This window comes from Anas platyrhynchos, chromosome 6, assembly GCF_047663525.1.
Source record: "Anas platyrhynchos isolate ZD024472 breed Pekin duck chromosome 6, IASCAAS_PekinDuck_T2T, whole genome shotgun sequence".
Classification (NCBI taxonomy): Eukaryota; Metazoa; Chordata; class Aves; order Anseriformes; family Anatidae; genus Anas; species Anas platyrhynchos.
The window spans coordinates 26,174,499-26,201,295 of NC_092592.1; the positions used below are offsets into that span (position 1 = coordinate 26,174,499).

General features: G+C 33.2%; 1 protein-coding gene across 9 annotated transcripts in view; it reads right to left on the reverse strand.

Annotated features, from left to right (window-relative positions):
• Nucleotides 1-26,797, reverse strand: part of ADGRA1 (adhesion G protein-coupled receptor A1) — a 278,267-nt gene that overhangs the window by 81,113 nt on the left and 170,357 nt on the right. Inside the window, exon 2 of one of the 9 annotated variants that reach the window (XM_005013456.6) lies at nt 18,990-19,072. The exons of the other annotated variants lie outside the window; for them this stretch is intronic. Coding sequence (XP_005013513.1) covers nt 18,990-19,049 — 60 coding nt within the window. The 5' untranslated portion in view covers nt 19,050-19,072. The remainder of the gene's footprint in view (nt 1-18,989; nt 19,073-26,797) is intronic. 9 annotated transcript variants of the gene reach the window in all.

The following is a 26,797-nucleotide window of genomic DNA, read 5'->3' on the forward strand; positions in this document are numbered from 1 at the left end:
TAACAGATTTTACCCAGCAATGCAGTGAAACCTAGTAATCCAGTAAAACTCAGTAAAAGGTAAAAAGAATTCTATAAATACAGGGATATGGAAAGAGGAATTCCTTCTTGACTCTTTCAAGAATCACAGACTACTTTTGGAAAAGGAGTCCTGAAGATGCAAGGACAACAGCACACTTTAGGAATATGTTAAACCAGTATGTTCTGTACGGACTTGATCTCCAGCAAAGAATATGGTTTTGCTAACATGTTTGCATTTAATGGTGAATTTTTGAATGGTTAGGCTGGTACACCCAATTACTCCCAGAGTAGCAATAAGAACAAGCACAGAAATTCATCTTATTAGAAGCAGCTATATTCATATACTACAGATGTTACGATCATTGGAATATGCTCTTTAAAAAAATGTGAATAGAGAACAGGCATGACAAGTGAAACTAAGTGATTTGCTTAGCCAGAAATTCTTAACTTTGTCTTTTAACAAAGTGAACACAGATCAGAGCATAAATTTTAAGCTGGGAATTTTGTTGTGCTTCCTTCACTAATAGGAAGTTAGTTAAATCTTGGAAGGTTACTTCTGGAAAGTTTTGGTATTTTATAATTCTTTTAGTTCTCTGTTGTGAGGGTCATATTTTCTTCCTTCCTCAAGGATCAATGAAACTGAACCCTGGCCTAAAAAAAAACAAGAATGGCATGAAGAAGGTAAAAATTCAAGAGAAGATGAAGAAAAAGCACTGATGAAATTTACAAGAAATATGGTAAAGGTAACCTAAATTTGCCTTCAAGATTTCAGACCTACACTGCTGCACAAAAGTAGCCACAAGGCTAGTTTTGAAAATGGATTCATACTTTTTCTATACCTTTTTTTCATTAGAGAATGCTTGGAGCAAGCATTATAGGAAGACTCAGTCATACTCCTGGGCATTTGGGTAGGCAATTTAAAAGGCACCTTTGGCTGGATTTCATAGCCATGAAGCTACATTTGTCTGGTCTACCAGCCTCAACATATTTCATCTGTTATTTGCTGACATCATGAGACTGATGTCACAAAAACAATGTTTCTGGCATTGTGCAATCATACTAGACATAGCTACAATAACCTTGTTTTTACAAAACACAATATAAAGAAACCTGCACTTAATACCGAAAATCTGTTGACCCTTCAAAGCAGAAGTAATGTCTCCCAAATATGATGTCTTGTTATTTAAGACACAAAACCACGGATTTAGAATAATAAGAAAATGACCCTAAAGAAGTCCACAAGCTCTGCACAGGATTCAGACTGAGCAGAACGTACACAAGTATGAGTGTGCAGAAAAGATCCTGAATAAGTATAAAACCATCATAATAGCATCCTGCTGAATGTTTTTTTTTTTTTTTTTTTTTTCTCCTTCAATTCACACTTCATATTGGAAAGAATTTACAACTCATGGTCTCATAATTAACTAAAGTAATTCACGCCCCTATATCTTGCTATCTGAAAATAACACTCACTGCAAAAAACAGTATTTATAAAAAAGAAACAGAAAAACTAACAAACAAACACAAATATTAAAAAAGAGAGAAATTCAGCCCAGTACTAACTTAATTTAAACAAGCATAGTTCAAATATAGATAGAAAAGCTTTCCTCGACTTACAAGAATTCATTTGAATAGAAATGAAAAATTTCTATTATAGAACTTTTACATAACTAATCATTTCTGTTGAAAACTTACACTTGCCAGTTAAAACAATTTTATCTCATTATTTGAATAACCATAGACATTCATAGAGTAAACATAAGAAAGTTTACATTATATTCCAAATTCTGAAGTAAAACAATTTAAGTAGTGTTACAAAATGTTGCATGATTGGCAAGCCGGACCTTGTAAATCACATTATTTAAATACTTAATAACTACCATGAACTGATTTATCCAGCTTCTTGATAAATTAATTTACAATCAAATGCAAAGAGAACTGAACATTGTGGTAAACTTCCTCAAAACAAAAATCTATTGCTAATGAAAACCACTTTTCGTTCCTTTATCGTAATCTATTCAAACATTTGAAAGTGATTCATTAACACTTTACATAATTCTACAAGATAGTAATTATCCCTTAATTGCTCAGGTTGTATAATTGGGTCTCAGAAAGTACAGGTGATTTAAGTATGATCATCCAGAAAATGGGGTGCAGGCAAAAATTCAACCCAGATCTTCAGCACTGTAGCCGGGAACCTTACACAAAAGGCCACAATTGTATTTATCTTTGGCCTTGTGTTAAATTGAACAGATACTGTAATAAAAGCCTACTCAGAAAGATTTTATAGGTATCTTCAGTACTGCTTCCTACCTTTTTCTTTTCCAGTCTCCTATTTGCTTCTGGGGCCCTTGCTGAACCCTGTATGTTCACATCCTTTTATTGGAGAACCAAGACGTGTTGGCTCACACAATCCAACTAGTCTTACTAGCGCTGAGTGGCTCATAGGCCACAGACAGGCTGCAGTATCATTAGTGATGTAAAAAAGCAAAAAGTGACTTATAAAAGCAACATATACCTGAGACTCCAGTCATGAATGTTTCTATGTAATGTTTCTATTTTCATGTTTCTATGCTCTGACTGAAAAATTATCTATGCAAATACATAAATAGCTAGGAACAGTCCAATTGAAGACGCTGGGTGGTTTGAATTTATAATGAAAATCTAGATGGCCTTTAGTGCAAAAGATATAACATAGAATTCTCCAGAATTGAAAAATATTTTTTAATAAACTCCTGTAAATATGTATTTTTTTAAAAAAGGCAAAGAAATGGAGAATGGTAGCAGTGAGGATTCTCAAAGTGTCTTAAAAAAAAAAAAAAAAAAAAGAAAAAGTATCTAAGCATGTCCCTTATTTTTTACTATCCAAAAAAGAACAGTAACACAAAAATCTAGATGGCTTCTCATCTGATGAGATGCACTACATATTTATTATGTGATGCAGAATATATGATTTTCTTTAAGTATCCATTTTCTGTACTGAGATTTTCATGGACTGAGTAACAATATGAATTAGTATACATATCAGTATATGTTAAGCCCCTAACTCTTATTGTTAAGAGATCCACAATTCCTAGAAAACACTTCAGAAAAAAGTTAATGAGGGTAATAAAAAAATCAGTTTCTTCACCATAGTTAGAACATATGTATCAGTTTTTGGGAGCTTAAATAAAACCATATATAAATTATAAGAGAGTCCTTTTATGACCTTATAAAATAGATGTTTACACTTCAAAGAATATTTGTGGAAAAAAGATGATATAATCAAGTAATTAATTTTGGATGTCTAATAGTAACATATATAATATGCTGGATCCAGTACAGTATATACATAATTTTCTGTTCATAAGAGAAATTTTATTTTCAAGGTATTATGTAGAAGCAAACTCTAGATAGCCTTGCAATCCAAGTAAATTAGCTCTACATACTGCAGAGTTAAGGAGAGCAAATTCCTCCCATAGGGTTCACAGCACTAAAGCAGCTGTTCTGTAGTCGTTACTGTAGTCCATAGGCAGCAGCAGCCACAGCTGTTATACATTACCCTAAACAAGCATTTGGGGCAGTAGATTTGTGTAATCACAGCCTTAATGGTCATCTTTCCTTCTCTTCCCCCTAGCCCCCACCCAACTCATTAACTCCTCCTCACTGTTATGGTGGGGGGATGGAGGGCGAGGACAGGGGGACAGATTTTCCTGGTGTGAACTAGGAACGCAGAATTCCTTGTATGCTTTGAATGGCTTTCCCCCTTAGCAAAACTTTACGTACATAGTGCCATCTGTGTTATGTGCCACAATGGAAATTTGTCTTCTAAACAGTGTATTTCTTTTACATCATCTTCATTTTCCCTTTATTTTTCTCTGTATGCATAATTGGTTTCTGAAGTGTACACACATTTTTTACTATATTCTGGATATTATTTGAAATGTGCCCTCTAATCTGCTGAATAAATTGAATAATTAGCCAATACTTATTGCTAATCTGCACATGCATTTAATTCCCAATTCTACTTAACATTTCTGTCAACAAAGCAATTCTCATTCAGATTTCAATTCTGTTTTTTAATTATTCATTACAATAGTCTCCAATAATTTAATGCCCCACGTTCAGAATCTCTCTAGTTGTCAGAAGCTCTCTAGTTGATCTTGCAATTTGCAGGCAGTATCTTGGTATGTTTCCAGTTTCCACCTTTTTCTCAATATTGGACATGCCCTTAGAAGACTAATGATGTTCTCTTCTCTCTTTAAAAGAGGTCTCTCTCTTTAATTCCCCGTCACACATGCTGTACTCAATACATTGATCATGACATACTTCCCAGTCATTTAGTACAGTTCACTGAACTCACCAGATTTCAGTTTATGAACTCAGATTTTTTTTTTAAATAAAACTTACTAGCATTCTATCACTACTGTACTGATACAGTGTCTCCAAAAGCTATAAATCATTAAGGAAGGACATGCAGAAGAAAAAAAAAAAAAAAAAAAAAAGCAGTGAGGCACCATATATCTGTAATGAATATGCTTTCTCTGCTGTTCAAAAGCCTAAGACCACTGGATGAGAATGAAAGGGAAGGAAGACTCAACCAGTCTCATGATATGGGTCAGAGATGTATCAAGTCTAGATGGAGGGCAAATGACTTTCTCCAAAGCAATTAACAGGATAGGAAGTGGTAAGCTGAGTACCCTAACTCTGATACATAAGCAATGCTAGAAAATACAAGTTGTCTAACGAGTTCTCAGTATTTGCTGTAAATAGATTCAGAGAGTCGGACAAGTAAGCAGCTAGAGACTACTGTTTCAATTCTTATTTATATAGGGAATCTGGCAAAGAGTATAAGGAAACCATTCTAGTGAAAGTTACCAGAAAACAATAAGAATTCTCAAATACTCAGAAAGGAAGGAATTGCCACAGCAAAGTAAGAACAATGGCATTCCAAAACTGCACTTTAACAAACTAAGGAAACAAAAGATAGAATCTCTTGGGCAGACATTCAAAGTGTTTTTGTTTTGTTTTTGTTTTTTAATTATGAATTATTGTCTTTTGGGGGTAGGAGTGGGTGGGCAGTAGTAGTGGTGGTGGGTTGTTATGTTCAGAACAGGAAGCTACTAATAGAACTAGTTTTGGAAGCAGAAAAACATTGTATCCCAAACAGGAAGATAAAAAGGAAGTACAAGAAGAGACTTAAGAGTCTAAATCAATATTTCTTGAATGACTGATATTCAAAAGCAAAATAAATAAATAAATAATGCCAACAGTGTCTATAATAGTATACATAAAGGCATAGCAAAATTATCTTGGTGGCCTGGGGTAGATTATGGTACTAACATGTAAGGTGCATTTAAAAACCAAATGAAACACAAACAAACCAAGAAGATGCTATTAAAATAACAAGTAAAGGAAGCAAAAAGTTCCTCTTTTTTTTTTTTGTTCATTATTGAAGTTGTCAATCAATAGAGAAAGATAAATTCCCTGATAACAGAGAAAGCTAAAGCAGTTTGTACACTTATTTTTGTCTCGTGTAAACAACTAGTTGTAACCAAGCAGTTGACATAATTTTAAGAAAAGGGATAGCACAGAAGACAAGAAAAAAATGAAAGAGTAAAATATGTAGATTTCTAATTCAGCAGGAATGTGATGACACTTCTTTTAAATTACCAATTGAAAAAGAACCTTCAGTTGTTAAAACTGACAACATATGGAAGAGGGGCAGCAAAACCAATATTTACATATAAAGGAACAGGAGAAAGTATCTGTGAATTTACAGATTAGTTGATTAAATTGGGATATCTGAAAATTTACTAGAACAAATAATTCAAAAATCTATTTATAAGCATGTGAGAATAGGAGAATACTAAGATAATAAACAGTCAAGAACAAATCATATTAAACCAAACTTTTTTTTTTTTTTTTTTTTTTTTTTTTTTTTGGTCAGAGTAATGAATCTAGTGGATAAGAAACAAATAAATATTCATGATGTATCTTAACTCAGCAATGTCTAGTATATAGTCTATACTCTACTGTCAGCTATAGTCTAGCTGACAGTGCTGAAAGATAAGCACACACAGATTGGAAATAAGGACTGCAAAAAGCAGGTTTTGACATGAGATTATAACAGAAAACATTTACCCCTGCATTCAGAAAGGCCTGGTTGAGCAAGTCACTCTTTTGTATTGCCATGAAACTCCCCAAACTGGAGTATTGTTGCAAATTGGAAGTATAAAAAGGTATAATCCACTTAAGAAAGATACACAGTACCTTGCCACTTACCTACTGGCCAGGTCAGTCTACAGCTGTCTGTCTAAAGCATTCTTAGGTGATGAAAACTCTATTAAAACAGCCCACCTTGTGTTGTATTTAATAAGTATGTATTCAAATTAAACATACTTATTAAAAATTAACAAATAAAAACAAGAGACTTAATTGATTGTGTATTTAAGGGTAGAAATGTGGAGATTAGAGAATTTATATTGACAGATATAATGTCAAGACAAAGATTCATAAAAAATAAAAATAAAAAAAGAAAACCCAATGCTTTTCATCTTTAAAGCCTAAATAAACCATATGCCTGGAATTTAAATGTAACTCATTTGTCAGATTTTGTTAAAATTTGTTGAAGATATCCTTTAAGAGAATGTGAAAGGAAATTTGTCAGGTTCAGACATTAAAAAAACTTTGATTGTATTTAGGTATATTCGGTAATATGATGATTATTTCAAGAGCTCTCCCCATTTTCATCTGAAGCACTCAGATTTACATGAAAAGCATTAAGTTACTTTCTGAAAATTAGCCAAATGATAAAACACAATAGAATCTACAACTTGGAACAAAATCAGGCTTTTCATTCTATAGCTATCCCTCTACTGCTCGAATAAACTCTGTGCCACGACAAGGTTTACCAGTCTCCTTTACCAGTGAAACTACTGGTACTCTCTCCATAAAGTCTCCATCCTGTTCAAAATCAAATGGAATCCATCTCACCTGCAGTTATGTCTATGTCTGTGTACCAGGACAGAAAAACTAATAATGAGAAGCAAAAGATTATATCTTATGGATTTTGTTTTGATACTTCAATACATCTTTTATGGCTCTTAAGGGTATCTTAAACTTTTAAGAGACATGTTCCATATCATTTTCTTGCCTGGTCATGGGAAAATAATTTATTGCATTTAGTTACTTCTTTGCAAAAACTTGAGCATTCTCAATAGAAATTCAGACATTTCTAATTAAGACACTTTTATTAATATCAGCTTTGTGTCTTACCTGTAAAATATCCTAGCTACATTTTACAGTCTTGCAGCTGTGTCTCACTTAACACAAATTAGTTTAGACCTCTCTTTCTGACTACACATTACTCAAGGAAGAGATAATAGGGAATTAAACCATATTATTATTGTTACAATGTTATAAATGCTCTAATCAGCTTCTTCTGCACATCAAGTAAATACATTTTATTTTAGAAACTTTACAGTTCCTTCATTGCAAAGCACATTTACTAAAAGCTAAAATACTAGCTTTTTATAGGATGGCTTTTTATTCCATTAGTTTATTATTATTATTAGTCATGTAAGGAACATTTTTAACATGCTGTGCTCTGAGAAAGGATCTTTGTTTATTCCTGGAAATATCTTGGCAGGATTAGCTGTACACTATCTACATTTTCAGTCCTTAACCTCTAAAAATTGTTGCCTGGTTCTTTGATTAGAAGGGTGGGTTTGACAATGTTCCAGACAGGGGTCATCTTTTAAGCCTTCTGAGTTGTCCTAAGGTATCTCCATGCTTTACTTATCTGGAATTACAGAATTTTGTTTGTTTAGTTCAGCTGAAAAACAAACAAATAATAATAATAATAATAAAAACAAACAAACAAAAAAAACAAACAGTATTTTTCCTCTGGGTTCTTGTGAGATAATATTTAGCTTTAGTGCAAATTTCATTCCATGTTCCTCTATGGAGAGGCAGTAAATCCAAACTGCATGTTTGTGTGCACGTGTGTATGTATATGTAAACTTAAGAAAAAATGTACTGAGAAGCACAAAATTCTTCTGAAGGTGTAGATAAGTATCTACAATGATACAATGAACAATGCAGCAGAAAACCTAGATATTACTAAGACATAATCACTCTGTGCTAGTTAACAAGCAAGGCTGTGATTAAGGAGAGTTCCACTGTAGAGATGGCAATTCGCATACTACCAAAAAAGGCAATGGATTACAGAAGTAAGTTACTTAACTTGAGATAACACACAAGCAAACGATAATTGAGAAGACACTACAACAGCAACAGGATTTGGCAGTTAGGATACATTTTAACAAATCTTCAACTCAAAATACATTCTCATCATACCATAAGGATCTCATAGCTGGAAATTCATCAGCAGTGCGAACAGATGTCAAAGAACTTTCAAAGCAACTGCCTTAGAAAAAATTATACATATTAACTTAAATCAATTTATAAACATGCCAAAATTTCTCAGAGTTCATCAACCTTCTCTCCTCTCTGTTCTTACCCTGAAAATATGAGGCACACAGGAAGAATGAAACTCCAGTATTTACCATTGCATCCCTAGGCAGCAAATCAAAGACGCAGTGGGACAAATGAAATTCTCTCTCAATAAGAGCTCTTGGAATTGAAAACAAACAAACAAACAAACACAACAACAACAACACAACAACAACGTGGATTTAACAATACAGGAAAAAAAAAAGTCATCATAGAACAGCGATAGCATAATCGTATCAGTGCCAGAAGAAATATTAGATTCTGTGGGAAAAACTGAATGGAACAAAGTTGTTGCATAAACACTAATAACATGGGAGGCCACAAGGGGGGAAGTCTTTTATTTATTTATTTATCTATTTATTTATTTATTTATTTATTTTGGGGGGGGGCTAACACTGAGAAACATTTCTCTTTTTTAATGTATAAATGCAATTTACATAATAAATTATGTAAATAATTATATTTTTTTCATAAATCATAAAATTATTTGGGTTGGAAGGGACCTTAAAAATCATCTAGTTCCAACTCCCCTGCCATGAACAGGGATACCTCCCACTAATTCAGGTTGCTCAAAGCCTCATCTAACCTGTCCCCGAACACTTCCAGGGATTCGCAGGAAAGATTTGCAGTCTTTATATTCTAGAGAACTATTTGTGTTTTCTTGTTTTTGTTTCCCCTTTAAATACTCTGTAGAAGATTAAGAAGATGACAGAAAAGACTCTACTGCTATAGAGAAGAGGCTCTACTGTTACAAGTACAATTTCTAGTAAAAATCTGTGGGGAAGAGTTTTATATATTGGTCGCTAGGACACTTTCTCTTCCTGGATATGGAAGACCACTGTCAGGGCATTGTGACTTAATATACACAACTTATGGCCTACCAGAGTGAAACACTGTATTCTGTAGTTGCTTGTAAAATGAATTTGTCAAAAGATATAAAGAAGAGTTTCTCCCATTTTTATAGAAAAGCAATCATGTTTTATGATATGTTGAAGCAACCATTTATTTGATACAAAATATTTCACTTTTATAAGAGGCAAGCTAGAGAAATAAAAGCACTCTACCTAAAAGTATGGTGAGCATATAATTGCTGACATGTTAAAAAAGAAAAGATATTGGACCTGCTAGTCCAAATGAAATAAAATACAGAGAGCTAATTTTGCCTCTTATCTGAGCCTTCTTCACAGACAAAAAGCCAGTAGTCTAAGTTTCATTACATAGTTAGCGGACGAATAATATTATGACTATTTAGTCAACAGATTTCAACACACAAACCATGGGTATCTGTGAATTTGTGGAGTAATTCTAAGAGGTTTATAAAGAAAGTGCTAAGAAAAATAAATTAATTGATACTGAATACCACATAGTTTTAAGATGGCCTATAGCATCAATGAAAATATACTAATGTTCCAGGAACCAAAAGGATTGAAAATCCTTAGGTACTTGAACCTGAAGAATCACATAGAATTGTGTATGTGATGCTTCCACACAGCATCTGAATTAATTTCTCATGAGATCAGATAATCATGTTGATATCTGGGCCTATGTTTTCCATTTCCTGTTCTACTGAGAGTGAGCTCTAGCATGATCTTATAGTTTCTCTGAAAAGATACCCCCCAAAAAACAGTCATATAATCAGAATGAGTAAGTCATCATATCTGTCAGCAAATCAAAATGAAATATCAATGGAGCAAATGACAGTTTTCACCTATGACAGATCATGAAAGCTGTATTTCTTACAGTGAAAAGCTACTAAAGCACTTATTTGTGAATGGTCAAAATTAAGCATTAACACTTTTGCTAATATCATACTTTCATAAATATATATATATATTTAAGCCTTAGGATAAAATTATCTATGAGAGTTACACAAAAGCATGACAACTTTTGCAGGACTCAGGAAACAGTATGACTGAAATTTTACCTTGCCTTTATAAGTGTAGCGTAAGCTTAGTAACTTCAAAGCCACTGCAGCTATTTTGCAGTATTTTAAACACTATTTTTAGCTACTCATATTAAGTCATCATTTCTAGTGGCCTACTAGAATTGCACAATTATTTCCAATTAATATTTCATTTATATTATTAATTATTAAATTAATTTCTCAATACAGAAACATTATAAGCTTTCTTTAGGTCCTAAAAGAAGAAAAAGTAACACCATAAGAGGAAGCTTCTTTGACACAGTTCTGTCATGACTATTTACAGACAGGTCTTCCAGCGAAGTGCATCAGATCACACAAGATGCTGAATACCTGCTGGGATCTTAAGTACACCGTTTTGGCAGAATATGCACTATGCAATACTGAAAGTGCTGTAATTTTCATTAGTAACAGTAAGACTTTCAGAAATCTCTTCATTTTCTATTCTGAAAAAGTTCCTCAGATGTAATTTACCACAACACAAACATGAAGACAGATTTAGCCTTTGAATGCCCTCAAAGTGCAGCGCTCTACAGTCTTCTAGCTGAGTTGTTACCAGTACGAAAAAGTATAAAAACATTTCTGACAGTTAAACACCAAACCCATGATTAACCTGATGTTTAAAATGGTTTATCCTAAGTCACAATTCTGTCTCATTCTCCAATAAGAGAGTCCCTAATAATAATTCATTATAAGATATTCCCCTAGTCAAGATTACACAGGAAATCCCAGAGTTGCAAAATGATGGAATCTGGAAAAGTGTTCTGGGACACTATTTCTTCAGTCTAGTCCTCTTCTGACACTCTTCCCTAAGCATTTACTGGTAGCTACTGCCAAAGACTAAATAAAGAATTAATTAATCTTTAGTATGGGCTATTTGTATGTTCTTTATTCTTTACCAAAGTATCCTACATTCAGAATTGGTTTAGTTAAGGATGATATTTATACAAACCAAATATCATACCTTTACAGAGGGGCCTTTGAAATTCAGGGGTTGTATCCTACATGAGAAAATAAGCAAAGGCCACATAGAAGACCTACCTCCTCCCATAGTATGTGTATAGCTCATGACTTCTAAAAACCTGCAGTGGAACAGGAGAAAATATTCTGTTGTGAAAGAGATTCACATCAAGTTCCAGTGCAGAAAAACATGCCCAGACCACAGCTGTTGCACTCAGGCGTGTCTGTATTTTACAGTGTTGTGGACTGTATTCAGGAAAGAATGTAGATGTAAGCACTATACCCATCAAGTCATTTCCAAGGGAAATGCAGATATGGAAGCTATATGCAGAAACCACAAAGTAACTAACAGGTAGCTTTAATTTTGTGAAGATAATTAATGGTGGTATATTCAAAATATGACAGTAAAGATAAATGTGTCTTACTTAGCTCTTTACTGACAACCTGTTACTACTTTTTTCTTCTAAAGATATAGGGAAACACACCCCAGTCAATAATATTTGACATAGATTTTTAAAGTTCAGGAGAAAGTTCAATTTGTAGTAGCTACATGTCAAGCATGCATATGCCTGTACTTGACTTTCTCTGTCTGACTTCTGCAGCTCTTTCTTTGGGAGGCTTGATCAGTTTGAACCTTCAGTAAGATGGTAAATATAGTATGCATTTAAGTTCTAAACTGTTCACATAACTGACTGAAGGTCAAGCCTATTAGGCTCGCTTCAGCTCACATCAATTATCCCCACCATTGAAGGTGATGTAACTACAATTCCAGCTAATTAAGTCTGTAATATTGAGATACAGTGCTTAATAAGGCACTACATGGGAGAATCAAGTCAACTCTGTCAATCTTTTTTGTAGTAATGCATTTTGTCATCTAAATAGTCCAACAGCCCAGGATTTGTATATGCACATTCAGTTACCTTTTTCTAATCATAACAAGGCAAATTCCTGGAACCAGAAACTGCATTCTTTTTGTGGTAAAATATCCTTAAATTACATTCAATGGCATTGCAATAAATATATTTTAGTACTGAAAAAGCTAATGCTTATTTAACTTTCTACAAATAATTTATCACCTGTAAAACAGAAAGCCAGCGAAATACCCTCCAAGCAACATCTAGTTACTAACTGTAAGTAAACAGGGAACTATCTATCCAGTCATTCCTAGCAGTCAGGGTTAATTTTCTCTGTCTTTGTATAGCTGTAGATAATTACATTCCTGTTAATTTACAGCTATGTTCTAATCCTTAATTTAAAACTCTACTGAGATTTTGATTTTAGCACCTGAACAATCATTCGACAATGCATGAAGTGGCAAAGGAATACTAGTAAACCTGAGATTTAAGTTTTGCCCAAGGGTAAACATTCATGGTAGAAAAGTAAGGAAAAATCCTAACTAAAGGAACATCACAACAGTGACCCTGTTTTGAGGGTCATTCATCATACACCTGCCCATGCATGTGGTTATGTAGTCCTCCTCCATCTTCCTGGTCTCTGGCTGGAGCACAGAAGCTGGAAGTTGGAATTGTACAGAACACAATTTCTTCCTTTCTGGGAAGGCCTGGGAGAATTCCTGCATTCCTGCATTTATTTATTTTTTCTCCCTACCCCAAAGCTCAAGAATCAGCTGAGCCAACTAACAGAGTTAGATGAGTTAATGTTAAATATTATTACTTCAGTAACTTCTAATTGACAAGGCAGGATTCCATGCTGTCTTACTTATTTGGGATGTTATTTAGCTGACGTTTAACATGAAATAATTTTTTAAACATAAATGTACTGCTGCAGTGGCACTCAAGTTACAGTACAAGGATTGTAAAGCTCTTCTATCAGGCTTTCCATGACAAATTAACACTCAGCCCTTGCCACTAGCAGTGTCATTAATTATGCTTAGACAGCACAACAAAGTCAACAGGTGCTTGTAGAAAGGTCATACAGAGGGCTTTATAAGGAACTAAAAAGTGATTATTATGACAGAGCAAACCAACAATACAGACAGAAGAAAAATAGATTTCTTGAAAACTGTTAATGTTGCTAAACAAGGAACACTCAGCTAGTAGCATCAAGAATATCTTGGCTTTTAGATTAAAAGAAGTAATAAAAACAGAAATATAAGCACAGATGTGCCAAACTGATTCAGCTTGAGGAAGTAAAATATTTCATTAAAGAAGATGCAACTTGGTCTTCTTTAAATGGCTTTAACTACAATTTTATTTTATGCACAGAAGAAAGCTTTATACTATGTATAAATAGCAGTTTATAATTATTCCAATCTGAATGTACTACATACAAAAGCAATGAGCAGCATACATCAGACAGAAATAGAAGAGACCTACTTTGCTACTAAATCTCCTGCCAAAGATAAAATGATGAATTAACTTATCTGACCATGGGTTTTAAGAAAACGTAAAACAGGCTTGACGAATATGGCTGTTTTTGTATAGCTTGGATTGACTCTCCTCATCATAAGGCAGAAGAGACACCAGAGATATTAACATGGCTACATTATGCAACTGGAATTACTTGATATTCCTTCCTATTTTCACCTGCTTCACTTTATGGTAACAGATTACTCTTGCTCTAAGTCTCATGGCCGTTGCAGAGACTTTTGATTTTCTTTTCCTAAAGACAGGGTAGCAGACTTAAATGACTTGGTCCCCTTTTAGAAGGTTTCCTTTTTCTAGTCCAACTGTAGTTACAGAAATTGACTGTACTGAGCATAAAAATAAAGAAGCAAAAATAAGAATCTGCAGGACAAGAGAGTCTTCTGGACTGAGCAATAGAAATGCAGTAACTACCCACCTGTCATACAAACACAGTTTGAAGATAGGCTTCTCCTTACTCTTAAGCTCCTTCCTGTTCTGGCCATTTTCATGGACAGTAAAATAGCCAGACTGTTGTAAAACCAAAAGCAACTTCTAATTTACATCCTATTAACAGCATTTGCATATTGGTAATGATGCAAAATTAAAAAAAAATAAAATAAAAAATGTATCTTGGTATCTAAGCATTGATACTGAACAAATAACTACATCTTTGTAATAAATGCTGAGCAGTACTTGGAATAGAAACAAAGCTGCTTTTCGTAGTTCTACTTTATTAGTTCTCCCTGTTTAGCAAGAACTAAAAACAGAGGGAAAGGGCAAAGAATTTGCTTTTCTTGCAAAAGACAAGCCCTGTCCCCTCCAACTCTGACACCATGGGTATACATTTCTACCCTCTGAATGAGCAGATCACCTTTATCTTAGCTAAAGAAGGGGAGTGCCTCCTTGATTTATTTCTTAAGGAATAAGACTGGCTATTACAACAGCAGCAATAGGTCCATAATGTGGATTACTAAGTTTCTGACACCACTTCTTCTTCTCATAAAAAGAGTGTTTTAAAAGAAGAACTGAATATTCTTTAGAATTCTACTCCTTTTTATAATGCTATATACAGATTAACATACTTGAAATTGAGTCTGATACCCTCCTCCATTTCTAAAATCATTAATAGTAACGTGAAATACTTTTGAGTTGATATTTCAGCACATAGTTCCATTTCTAAAAATAAAATATACTTTTCCTACTTCAGATGAGTTTTTGAGTTTTAAAATAATAATAATAAAGCAATATACCTTTCTTCAAGGTTCCTGGGACACCCAGAAGTGAAAAGCCTACAGACAGAACTAAAAGCCTACAGTACAGACAAAAGCCTACAGTACAGAAACAGAGCAAGTCTACCATATGAAAAAGTACAGAGATCTTTAATAAAGATCCTTTATTCATTTGGAATCTTGTTCATTTTGTGGATAACTTGTGACACAGGCCACAGCAATGGAAATCAAAGGAGAGGGGATGACAGCAAAAGGACTCGAGGAATAGATGACGTGAGCCAAGGTTCACATTATGTGGTAGTCTCAATAACTTAGCATGTGGTACAATACCATGTTCTAAAAGGATATTATTTAAAGCTTCCTTTAAACAAAAATACAATCCTAAAACAAAAATACAAGCAAACCACCACAGATACCTACACACTTCATTTTCATCTATGTTAGTTCTTGGTTCTGGGCATTTAAAATAATCACTATGAAGTCATGATCCATACAGATATGGTAATGAAAGATTAATGTATATGTCAAACTTCAGTTTTTATGCACTGACCATGATCTCCAAAGTATTATTTTTAGTAAAGTACTATTATTTTTTAAACCAATAACAGCAGTTATGTATATGTCATAAATGATCCATAAAACCATATTAAAGATTCCACTCTCTTACCAGAAAAGTAAACATCTACTAGTCCTGCCAGCAGAGCAAAAGATGTGCAAGTTTAATTGAATGTACACTGAAAATTCAAATCCTATAGAAAGAGGTGAAAGATAACATCAGTGTTCTTAAGTCAGTGTCTGTACACAGAGAAAGGGATTTGTAAGGACTATAATGACTATATAATAGCTATATATAGCATCTTTTAAGATGTTTATACATTACATCTCCTGTCTTTTGATAACATATGATCATTCTCATCATTCTTTCAAATTTCTGAAGCAGGAGTTCTGGAAAAAAACAAAACAAAACAAAATAAAACAACCAACCAACCAACCAAACAAACAAACAAAAAAAAACAAAACACAGCCTTGTCTAAGCTTTAGTAGCAGAGGGGTGGAGGGAAGAATAATGTTCTCTCTGCTTGATCATCTCCTTTAATTTTGACTGCAAAACACTTGAACCGCTTGAATTCTTAAGTCCATCCTCTTCAGATCAAACAGACTTCATCTTCTCAATTAAAAAAAATAAATTAAAAAAAAAAGGGGGGGGGGGTATTGAGTGATAAATAACACATTTGTCTCTAAATAACTCTGGGAGGCTATCTGGTTAACCCTTGCATAGTGTTTTAATAATTTACGTACCATTGCATGTTCACTCACTATGTATAATCACCATGAACATTACAGGCAGTTTGCCCATTGGCAAAATTCAATGATTTCTATGTTTAATGGAAGGTTAAATGAAAGCAAGAAAAATGCATAAACAGCTATTTGATATATGAGAATTTAAAATAAATTATAAAGATTTAGATTGCAACTCAATGACTTTTCCCCTCAATTATCTGATTTAATTTTAATTCACTTTTAAAGCACATTCTACAAGAAAGCAAGCTCTTACTCCTGTGGGAGATAAGAGTAAAAGCAAAAATGGGACAGATTCTTGAAACATTAAAATTAATGGTGTCTGAGAAATCATCATGGTTATAAACTTTGAGCCTGACAGTTTTAATTGAAGGCTCACAAAAATTGAGAAAAAGTTAAATAAACTGAAAGACCAGATGGTCTCAACCTTTAGGGAATTAACTACAGACAAATAAGTTGGTAATCAGGAGTCAAAAGTCAGAAACAAAAGAAATTCTGGTGTTTTGAGAGGTCTGATTTCTGATTAAAGTCTTGAGAAGATCATTTCTCTAGAGAAAAATACAAACAAAAAACAGCATTCCTGAATAGTATTTTTCTAAGTGCTTTTTCATAACATACATTAAAAAGGTTTAGATTTTTATCTCTGTAACCAAGATCAGATCCCCGAAGATAGTTATTTTCATAAGAGGCATCAAGATTTACAAGTGCCAAAGAAAGAAGAAAATATTCGCCCTCTTTGGCCAGATTTTCTTGATAAATAATTCAAAACAATTAATGACCAGAGCATCAAGTAAGACGACAAACATTAAAGACTTAAATTAATTGCAGTATATTATTTCATTAAGTTCAGTAGGAGGACAAGCACAGGAATATTTAATTACTGCAAACTGCTTAGCCTTATAAGAGGAATTTGTACATTACCTTCCTGTTTTACCTACCAGTTAGATTTTTAATAAAATACAAAAAAAAAAAAAAAAAAAAAAAAAAAAAGCAAGCCTGTGTGAAGGATTATTTCTTAGTGGTTATGTTCTCACCACAAAAGTGAGCTATATTCTACTGAAATTCTTCAAGTTGTATAATGTTATGGAAACAAGCTTAATGTAGCAAAAATATAAGTTGTTTGGAAAAAAATACAGTCACTGCTATGTTATATGAAAAAAAAATCAATGTAGCTGAAAGTAATTTCAGATATTAAATAAAAATATCAAAACTGGTAATCTGAAAATATATAAATTTGGCATTAATTTAAGTTTTGTAAACCAGTGTACTTTGACCTTTAAAACACTATTTCTAGAGATCATAACTACAATTAAAAATGGGGCTTTCAGAGTGTAAGCAGCTATTCTTGCAAATCACTGCCTTAACAGGGGTGCAGAAGTTCAGGAAAGAATTTGTCTCTTTCTGTCTGCCAGAAATTTAATTATTCAGTAATTTTCATATTTTAATATCAGACTGAATCTAGATAGTAGCAGAAACCAAGCATCTTAATCACCTAGCCTGTTCAACCTATGTTCCACATAAAATCACTTACATGTTTTCCTTGCATGTATTTATATAAATCTTACTGTTTATTTGTCCACACAGAACTAAAACATTACCCAAATTAGATCTGGCAAGCATACCACCATTCTTGCAGAAAACAAAAACAAAAAACAAGGATTAAAAGGATTTGAAAAAAAAAATAAAACACCATTTCAGTCTTTAGGTCAGAATTCAAGAATTTTAGTGACAGTGGTGGGAAATGAATAATATCTAGGAGCTTGCCCATAGGCTCTGTCAGTTGTTCTTTACATATACAAATGATTTCAATTTCTATTACTTTGTGACAAACATTTCTGAAGTTGAAATGTAACAACATAAAACTTCAATTTCTTTCAAATAGTAGCACAGATGATTACAGGCAAACAGAATTCCTTTCAAATCATTCTAACCTGAGGAAATTATGGGAGACTGGAAAAATTCAACTACAGTTTGATGATTAAAAGTAGAGAGCAATTCAGTTCAGAGGTTTCTGACAGGTCACTAATGACAGAAAATGCATGAGTGACTCATCAAAAATCAGCCCTTTTTAGAAAATATAGACTCATCGCAATACTCTGATGACATCATTTTCAGTAATAAAAATCAACAACATTTACCCAGTTTTGCTTCTAAATGATAGAGACTGAAATAAATTCTCTTTAGTACATTCTTCCATTTCTACTGAAAGGCAAGCAAACAACCTGCATATTAAAACTTTCGTTTGTGAAATAGAACGGTGGAAGAAAAGTCAGTTACTATTAAAAACTGTCACTCAGTTTTACCAGGAAGAGATTAGGATAACAAATTCTTCTACCTGCTGTATATACAATCATATTGTCTGGACTCTTCTACTCCTCCCCTCTCCTCCCCAAAATGCTGTGCAACACCTTGAAATTCACAAAATTTCATAAGCGAGGAAGATGACTTCTGGTCAGTGGAATACAGGGTAAGAAAGAGGGAGTCTGAGAGGAGATTCATCAGTCCCCTCCATAAAATTTTGGGCTAACACCACAAACAAACCAAGAAACAGTGGAAGAGTAAGAATCTCTGCTACTTCTATAGAGCTAAAGAAGTGTGGAAAGAAGTTGCCTTTTGAAGGAAGCTATTCTATAATGTGGCTTTGAGAGCAGCAAGAAGAATCAGTCAGAAAACAAAATTAAAGCATTGGAAGACTCACCCCAGTGATGGCCTTAGAAGTGTTACAAAGGTGGCACACGAGCCCAAATGGGTTCACCATCAAGAAAGATTATCTACACCGTTCTGGAAGACATTAAACATCAAAATGAAAGTATCCAATTGTTTATTTCAAAACTGGTGAAAAATCTGACCTGTTAACAAGTAGGATAGATAATACTGAAATTCAACCATGAAAGGAAGAGAACAGACTGAAACTGATGATAGAGTGTCCATGACAAAACAAACTAACCAAACAACAAAAAATACACCAAACCACCATCCACAACCTAGGCCCTGTCAAAAAGGCTGATTATATTTTAAAAGACTAGAATGAAGCTTTGATGAAGTTCAGATAAATGAAATTAGGGTAAACTTTTATTCTATAATTTATTCTATTGACCAAAAGCAGATGATCCAGAAGATCTAGAGTACTTCAGCACTTCTTGCTCCTTCCTAAAATAAGGTCCTAAAATACTGAAAAGGAATGCAACGTGTCTAGTGAGGTCACTGGAGTTCAGTATTAGAACCACAGGGCACAAAATTAATAAGGTTTAGGAAAAGGCTTTTCTCCAAGAATCTCTCTTGTGCACACATATATATGTACATATGTTCTGTAATAAAAAATCTAAATCATACTACAAATGTAGATTGTTTTCACTGCTTTCCCCTGCAATATACCCGTAGGCAGACTTTACGCCATTTTCAGTCCATGCATCCCTCATTTTCACTAGTAACATCTACAAATCTGTTTCTTGTGGAGGGAGACTAAACCTCTCATTTTGACAAGCACATAGATTTTGCCATGAGATGATAAGAAAAAAATTGCATCTGAACGTAAACATTAAAAAAAAAAAAAAAAAGTCCCTCAAAGTTATGTCGCTTTATGGTACTTTCAGTCCATCCAATGTATTTTGATAAAAGGGACTACTTATTTATTTTTTTTCCAATGATTCTTAAGACAGAAGTTGAAAATTGTATATCTTCAAGCAGATAAGGCAAGTAATTGCTGGTTCATCCTTTCCTTGTCCAGGTATGTTTCTCAATGACTTTTTGATTTAGTATGATAAATCATGAAGCATTAAAAAAGGAAAAGTGTGTTTTGAGCTTTCCAAAAGACAAGGAAGTAATCTTAAATTGTGGAAGAAAGCGCAGCAGTAAAAGTTCCTGTTCTCTGAGACTGTAAGCTGCTCACCCTCAAAGTAGGCTTACTATAATTTTTATTGGGCAAACATTTCTCATCAAGACTATGCTAACTGCAACTGAAAGGAAGATATTTATATCAATATAGGTTTTTTTTTTCTTTTCTTTTCTCCCCCTGGGAACAGACTTCAATTTCACTTGCACAGCCATTATTCACAACTTTTGAAACTAGCACTTCTAATGTATCATTTATAGGCTAACAACTACAAGCATATTTTAACACTTTCTGCTCCTATTTTCTGTTAGTACTGGCTAATTTTCTTGTAAGTCTTGAAAGCAGCTATCTGACATTAGTCAAGATGAAACCATCTTAGATGTATATGATTTCATAATAATGCCTGCTCACACCTGAGTCCGATGGATTTTCAGTACAGGAAAGCAGATACTTCTAGAAACAAAAGGCAGTGATAAATGTCACACTGCTTATAAAACTGGATATCTAAGGCTTACATTTTTTTTTTTTATTTGCTGATAATAATTAATAATATTAAGACTTTGAGAGGTTCTATCTTACTATGTAACATGATTTTGCCCATCACTTTGCCTTACTGATATTAAATCTCTTTGATCCTGATAATGTCAGCACAAAATGCACACCAAGTAAATAATTATTCTAGCTTCTTCACCTAAATTTGGTCTATTGAATGTTTCAGAAAAAGAAGAAAAAGTCAGTTCTAAAAAGATGAATGATGCAACAGAGCTCTATTTTCTACATCCTGCACTGATAAGTGAAGCAGAAAGCACCAGCATAGAGTTATTGTTTGCTGCCTATGCTAATGTCAACAATGTAAACAAACCAATAGCAAGCAGTAGTGGGCACACCTTCCTTAATCTCAGTCCTTCCAGGAAAAGGATTTATAGTGTTGGTAGTGAGTCATTTTCCCCCGCACATTAGCACTAATCAGGAAAATAAAAGGTTTAATATTTATCTTTGTCTGACTCACATGAACATCTGGCAATTGAAAGTTATTAGTCTGATATGAACTAACCTTTGTCACAGAAAAGCAGAAAGATAAGCAAATACTGATTTTACCACAACTACACTGTGAATCCTTGTACACATTGGTCAATTCTTGTTAGCAATTTGGAGGGTTTCTACAATAATTTTCTAGTAAATTCATTGCAGAGTAAATGCACTATGAATGCATTTTTGTCCCACTTTACTAAAATTATGGATTAATTTTGATTGATTTAAATAATTAAGACTGAAGTATGTTGCTATTAAAAAACTGATATAAAATGAGTAAAGTTTCATCCATCTTCTATTATTTTAGTAGTAATAGTTTTTGTAACTTGGGCATTTATGAAAAGTTAATAGAATATTTGCTGAGCTATTTTTTCATGCTTTATATTGCATGTGATTAAATTCTAAAAAAAAATAATTTACTAAATAAAAAAAATCTAGAGCAAATCCAGTAATTTGAGAAGAGAAGTTGTGGGTGCCCTATGCATAGAAGTGATAGGGCCAGGTTGGACAGGTCTTTGCGCAGGCTGGTCTAGTGGAAGGTGTTGGAACAGGTTGGAACTGGTCTTTGAGGTCCTTTGCAACTCAAATCATTCTACGGTTTTGCGAACTGATGGCTGCTTTTTAATATTTAAATATATATACCCTTTAATATATAAGGGTAATATTTTGACTTTCCAAATTTGCTGCAAAGATTTCAATAAAATTTGAAGAATTTACTATAGCTGTGCCATTTCAAAATCTTATGTTATTACTTTCTTGGTAGTGCTGTTGAAAGATCATGGAAAGAAGGAATAGAGCTTCCCAAAATGAGAACTGATGAAAGATATTAAGGATAAAGTTCACAATAGTTTTCTTTGATCGTTAGAATTTTGAGGTCTGTCAAAATTCATGGTGCTTGCTTTCTACCTAGTAGAGTCCTTCCTGTGAAATTCAGGTTAGCTGTATTTATTACTGGTATACAAAACCTTGAATTCATATTTTAACTCATTATATAAAACTCTCAATACTGAGACCACAGGTCACCCTTTATGTAAATTTGCTGCAGCAGTATCAGTAAAAACCTCCAACTATTTTGTTAGATGGAGATTATAATATGCTTCTCTCAAAGAATTATTTAATCCTCTGGGCTTGAAAAAACAGGATGAAAAAACATCCTATTCCCCTGAAAATACCAGGAATCTTTGCTATTCGTTAAAAGCCAGATTTTAACCTGAAACTTCTTTCAGAAGTCTTGTAAAACAATGCTTAATTTTTTGACAAAGCATTATCTTATAACATAGACAGCTAATAAAATCCTCCTCCTCCCACCCCCAAAATGATGTATGTTACTTGTCAAGAAAAATTAGGTAGTATCTCCATTACTCCAAGTTTACCATATATTTACCAGAGGTAAAATGGACTCATCCTCTTGAAGCAGGAAATTTCCCTTGTGTCCTCTAAGTAGCAGTAGTTTTTATCTCAGCAATCTGCTTTCAAAGCTCTTGACAAAACCAGTTAAAACTTACACCTTCATATATTTTACATTCATTAGCAAGTGCGTGTACAATTTTAAAAGCAGACATACATTGCTTAGTAGAATGCTAATAAAGATATTGCTGCGTTTAGAACAAATTTGATTCTTCCTCTCACAGTTCACTCCTTGTAATACCCAATTTATATATTGTCAACATTTTAAAAGTTTTGTCAGTAATCTTATATTGACCTTTGTCAGTTGGGTAACCTGTGAAATGGAACTTATGACAAGATTTTTTTGTTCATAACAATATAAATTATGTTTTATATTGTATTAAACCAAAGAAAAAAAAAACAGTATTGATACTAAGTATTATGTAGGCTTCCTGAATTCTTTTTTTTTTTCTTTTGTTTATTTGGTTGTGGTTGTTTTTTGAAAATCAAGATCAGATGCACCAGACAGCATGGTGTTTTATTTTCTTTGAAACTAAGCAAGTACCTAATACAAAGAAAAAAGCCAAACTGCTTTTTTTCTTCCATCCAGACATCATTTTAATTTGCCAAGCATAATGATGATATGCAGTCTGCCTACAATTTTGTATAGTATTACATTTGCATTTTATTTTGCTCAGACTAAAAATAATAATATTCAAATCAACAAAATTTATTGAAACAAATCAACAAAAATTTTTACATTTTTCAACATTTTTTTATGAAAATTTGATTACCCAAAACTACTCACAGATAAGTTTTCCTTCATTCAGCTCTGCATTTTTCCTTCAATAGCTGCTTATTTACTTTAAAACCTTAAAAAAAAAGATTGTAAACAAAAAGTAATAATTCTATTTGTTCATTTTATTTATTTTTTGTTTAATAATTGTAAAATAATTATTAAAAATGTACTGTTATATAACAGTATGAAACTTGATAAAGAAATCTCAAAGATGTTATCAAGCAAATCAGCTTGAGCATGTTTTTAGACCTGAAACCTTCCCAGTGATTTCTGAATATTGTATTTTGCAAAAATCCATTTCAGCTATAGTATAGCTTTTGGAGCTTTACTAATGACGAGTAATTAAAAGAGTACAGCATTTTTCAGTATGCAGTTCCACAGATAAAATTATGTACTTTATTTCTTATTGGGATAATGAGAGGTCAGTCAGTCAGTCTTGCTGCATTGTGTAAGAAAAAATAAATACCCAGCCAGAGTGCAATAGAAAGATGAAACCGAAAAAAAGATAGAACAAAAACATCTGTTTCAAGATTAAACAAAGACAAGGTCATTCTCCGTGGCAAAATTAGTATAGGATGTGCCTTTTATGCCACACAGGAAAAACTGTGGCAAAATATGGAGAGAGTGCATTTTTTAAGAATGTGTGCAAGGGAATATCAAGAAAAGTTACAACAATTTGAGCAAAAGTCTCAATTTCAAGTGAATTAATAAACTCTACTTACCCATTATTTTCATTTTCAGCTGAAGTGGCCTTAGTTCAATTTAGATGAATTAATTTTGAAATTAATTCAGTTATACTTAACTGAATTAAAGCCACTTTGATTCTGGATAAGGGTGCCTGCATAGAGTTTCACTTAAACACTTTCAAAATTCATTTAGATTAATTTTCCCCAGTGTCTGCATGGACACAAAGCCCTTAAACTGAGCACAATGGGAAATGCAGAAATGATGCGTGAAGTGCCTCTACAAACTTATTTCTGAAATATCCTATTCAGCAACACAGAACTTCATCGTTTTCAATGCATTTAAAATGTGTGTGTATAAACACACACATGCATGCACTGAAACTCAGGGAGGAAGAAATAGGCATAGGTTTTCTCCCACCAATTCAACTCTAGTAGTTCTTTGCAAATCAGTGCGTTATGCTTTCATGGGAGAACATAGTAGCAAAATTAATTAAACAACATGAGAAAAAGAGTTCTTACAATTATACCTTACACTGCTAGAAATGTTTTCTTGTTCTTTGTTTTCATCATCATGGCTGTATGTGAAATCTGTAGTCTGTTCCCTCCTTGCACTGATGTTTAATTTACTGTCCTAAAGTTGTGAACCTCACTCCAATAGTTGTTCAGTGAGCTGAATAAACATCTTCTCCCTGACTCTTCAGGTTATATAACAACACATGACACATTTGCACATTTTGCCTACACAAGGTATATTTCGTTTTTGATTTTCATAGCCCTCTTGCAGAAGATGCCTTTCATTTCAGAGGAGGTTTATTCTCAGTTGCTATTAATGACTAAAATATTTAAGTATTTGGACTGAACTATGACGGCAGCCTATTTTACCACATTCAGGGATACTGACAAGTCAGCAAATATATGGTAGTGTATACCAAGTGAATACATATTCCTGAAACTGGAAGACATTGGAAAACAGATTGCCACATATTGATAACTTACTTTTTCCTAGTGGTAAGGGTGTATTATGAGAAGGAGGATTGTTGGGGATGTCTACCACAGAGCAACCCAAAAATAAACCTGAATAAAAACAGTACCATCTATGAAGGATGTCCAGATAATCATCAGTAGCAACCAGTTGCCAGCTCATTCTTATAGCATCCCAATACTTACTGCATATCTTACATTCATTTTAAAATGTTGATGATTTGGGTTTGACATAAACTAAAGGAAACTTGAGCCTAATACTAAGAAAATCATCCTTCAGACTTAAAAATGAAGAAATAAAATAGTATCAGTTTATTTCTAATACTAACATACTGGATAAGGTATTTTGAGAAATTCACAGCTCATTAACCAAGCTTAATACATACTTTTTTTTTTTTTTTTTTTGGTGTGGTGATTCCATTAGGATTATACAATGGTAAATCAGGCCCAAATAGTACCACTGTAGGTTTTCTAAGTATTTACTGGAGATACCAAAAGCTTTTAACATTCCCTGCTCGTTTTATGTCCACACTAATATTATAGAAATTAAAAACAAAACAAACAAATAAACAAACTAAAAACCACAAGCAGCAAAACAAAACAAACAAACAAAAAAAACAACACAAGAGTCACCATAGCAAAAGGTACTAAGTGATTCTGATCCAGTTTGAAAGTTTCTCCCTTACAGAAACTCTAAGAACTGCAATGTAGAGAAAAACTTAATGCTGCAGATCGACTCTGACATTTGATTTGATTTGTTATTTGATAGAATTAAGCTAAACTCTAAGGATAAGATGCACTTTATTTCAGATTAAGTACATACATGCTGACATATACTCCCATTACACATTTACTTACTACAGATATGAAGACTTAAAAAAGACATGAAATTTCTGGACAGGAAGGCTTAAGATATAGATGCCAAATCAATCAAGTACATTGAAAGTCCACAGAGACTGAAAACCATTGTTCCAGTGAACAGGAGCTGTTAACAAAATAGTCTGAAATGCATGTGGAACCCTATTTTATGTGGAAATTAATAATATACACATTTAAGTGATCAATACCACTTAAATAGAATATTTGATGGTCTACAACATTTCTGTAGATGACTATCAAGTGCAATGATAAAGGTTGAAGAAATACAATGTAGCTGTAAATAATTTCATTTCAATGATTCTGATAATTATATGCAACTTTGCATATGCAACTTTGATAGACTATATTTAGCAAGAGTTTCAAATCTGGTAAGACACTTTACACAGTACTGATCAAAGTGAGCTTATGAAATACAGGAGGTTTTCTGTAATATAATGTCACAGAAATTTTGTTTTGTTTTGTTTTTTAAAGTGTCAAGTCCTAAGATCACTTTTTCTTTTAGAGCATATGCTGGTCAGTGAAGCATTAACTACACAGCTGTTACATCTACTGTATGACCTGTAAATACTGAATTAGCCATTGTGCTTTTCAATTCTGGTTCATCAGACTTGTGGTCTGAGGGACTTTAATCTAAATTTAGCAAAGGAATACAATTCAGTGTTATCTTGTCTATCCATAATTCATAGCCTCCAGCCTGTTTTGATCTAAAATAATTGTTCCTTAAAAAATAAAAACAAACCACAGAATATATGAAAAATCCAATACAAGGATTAATAACAGAAAACCTCTAGGAGTGCAGTTTGACACTCTATGAATATATATTTTCACACACAAAAAGAGAATGTTAACAGATGCTGGCTTTTTAAACAACCATCATCACTCCTGCGCTAAAGCTTTTATTCTACACTAAG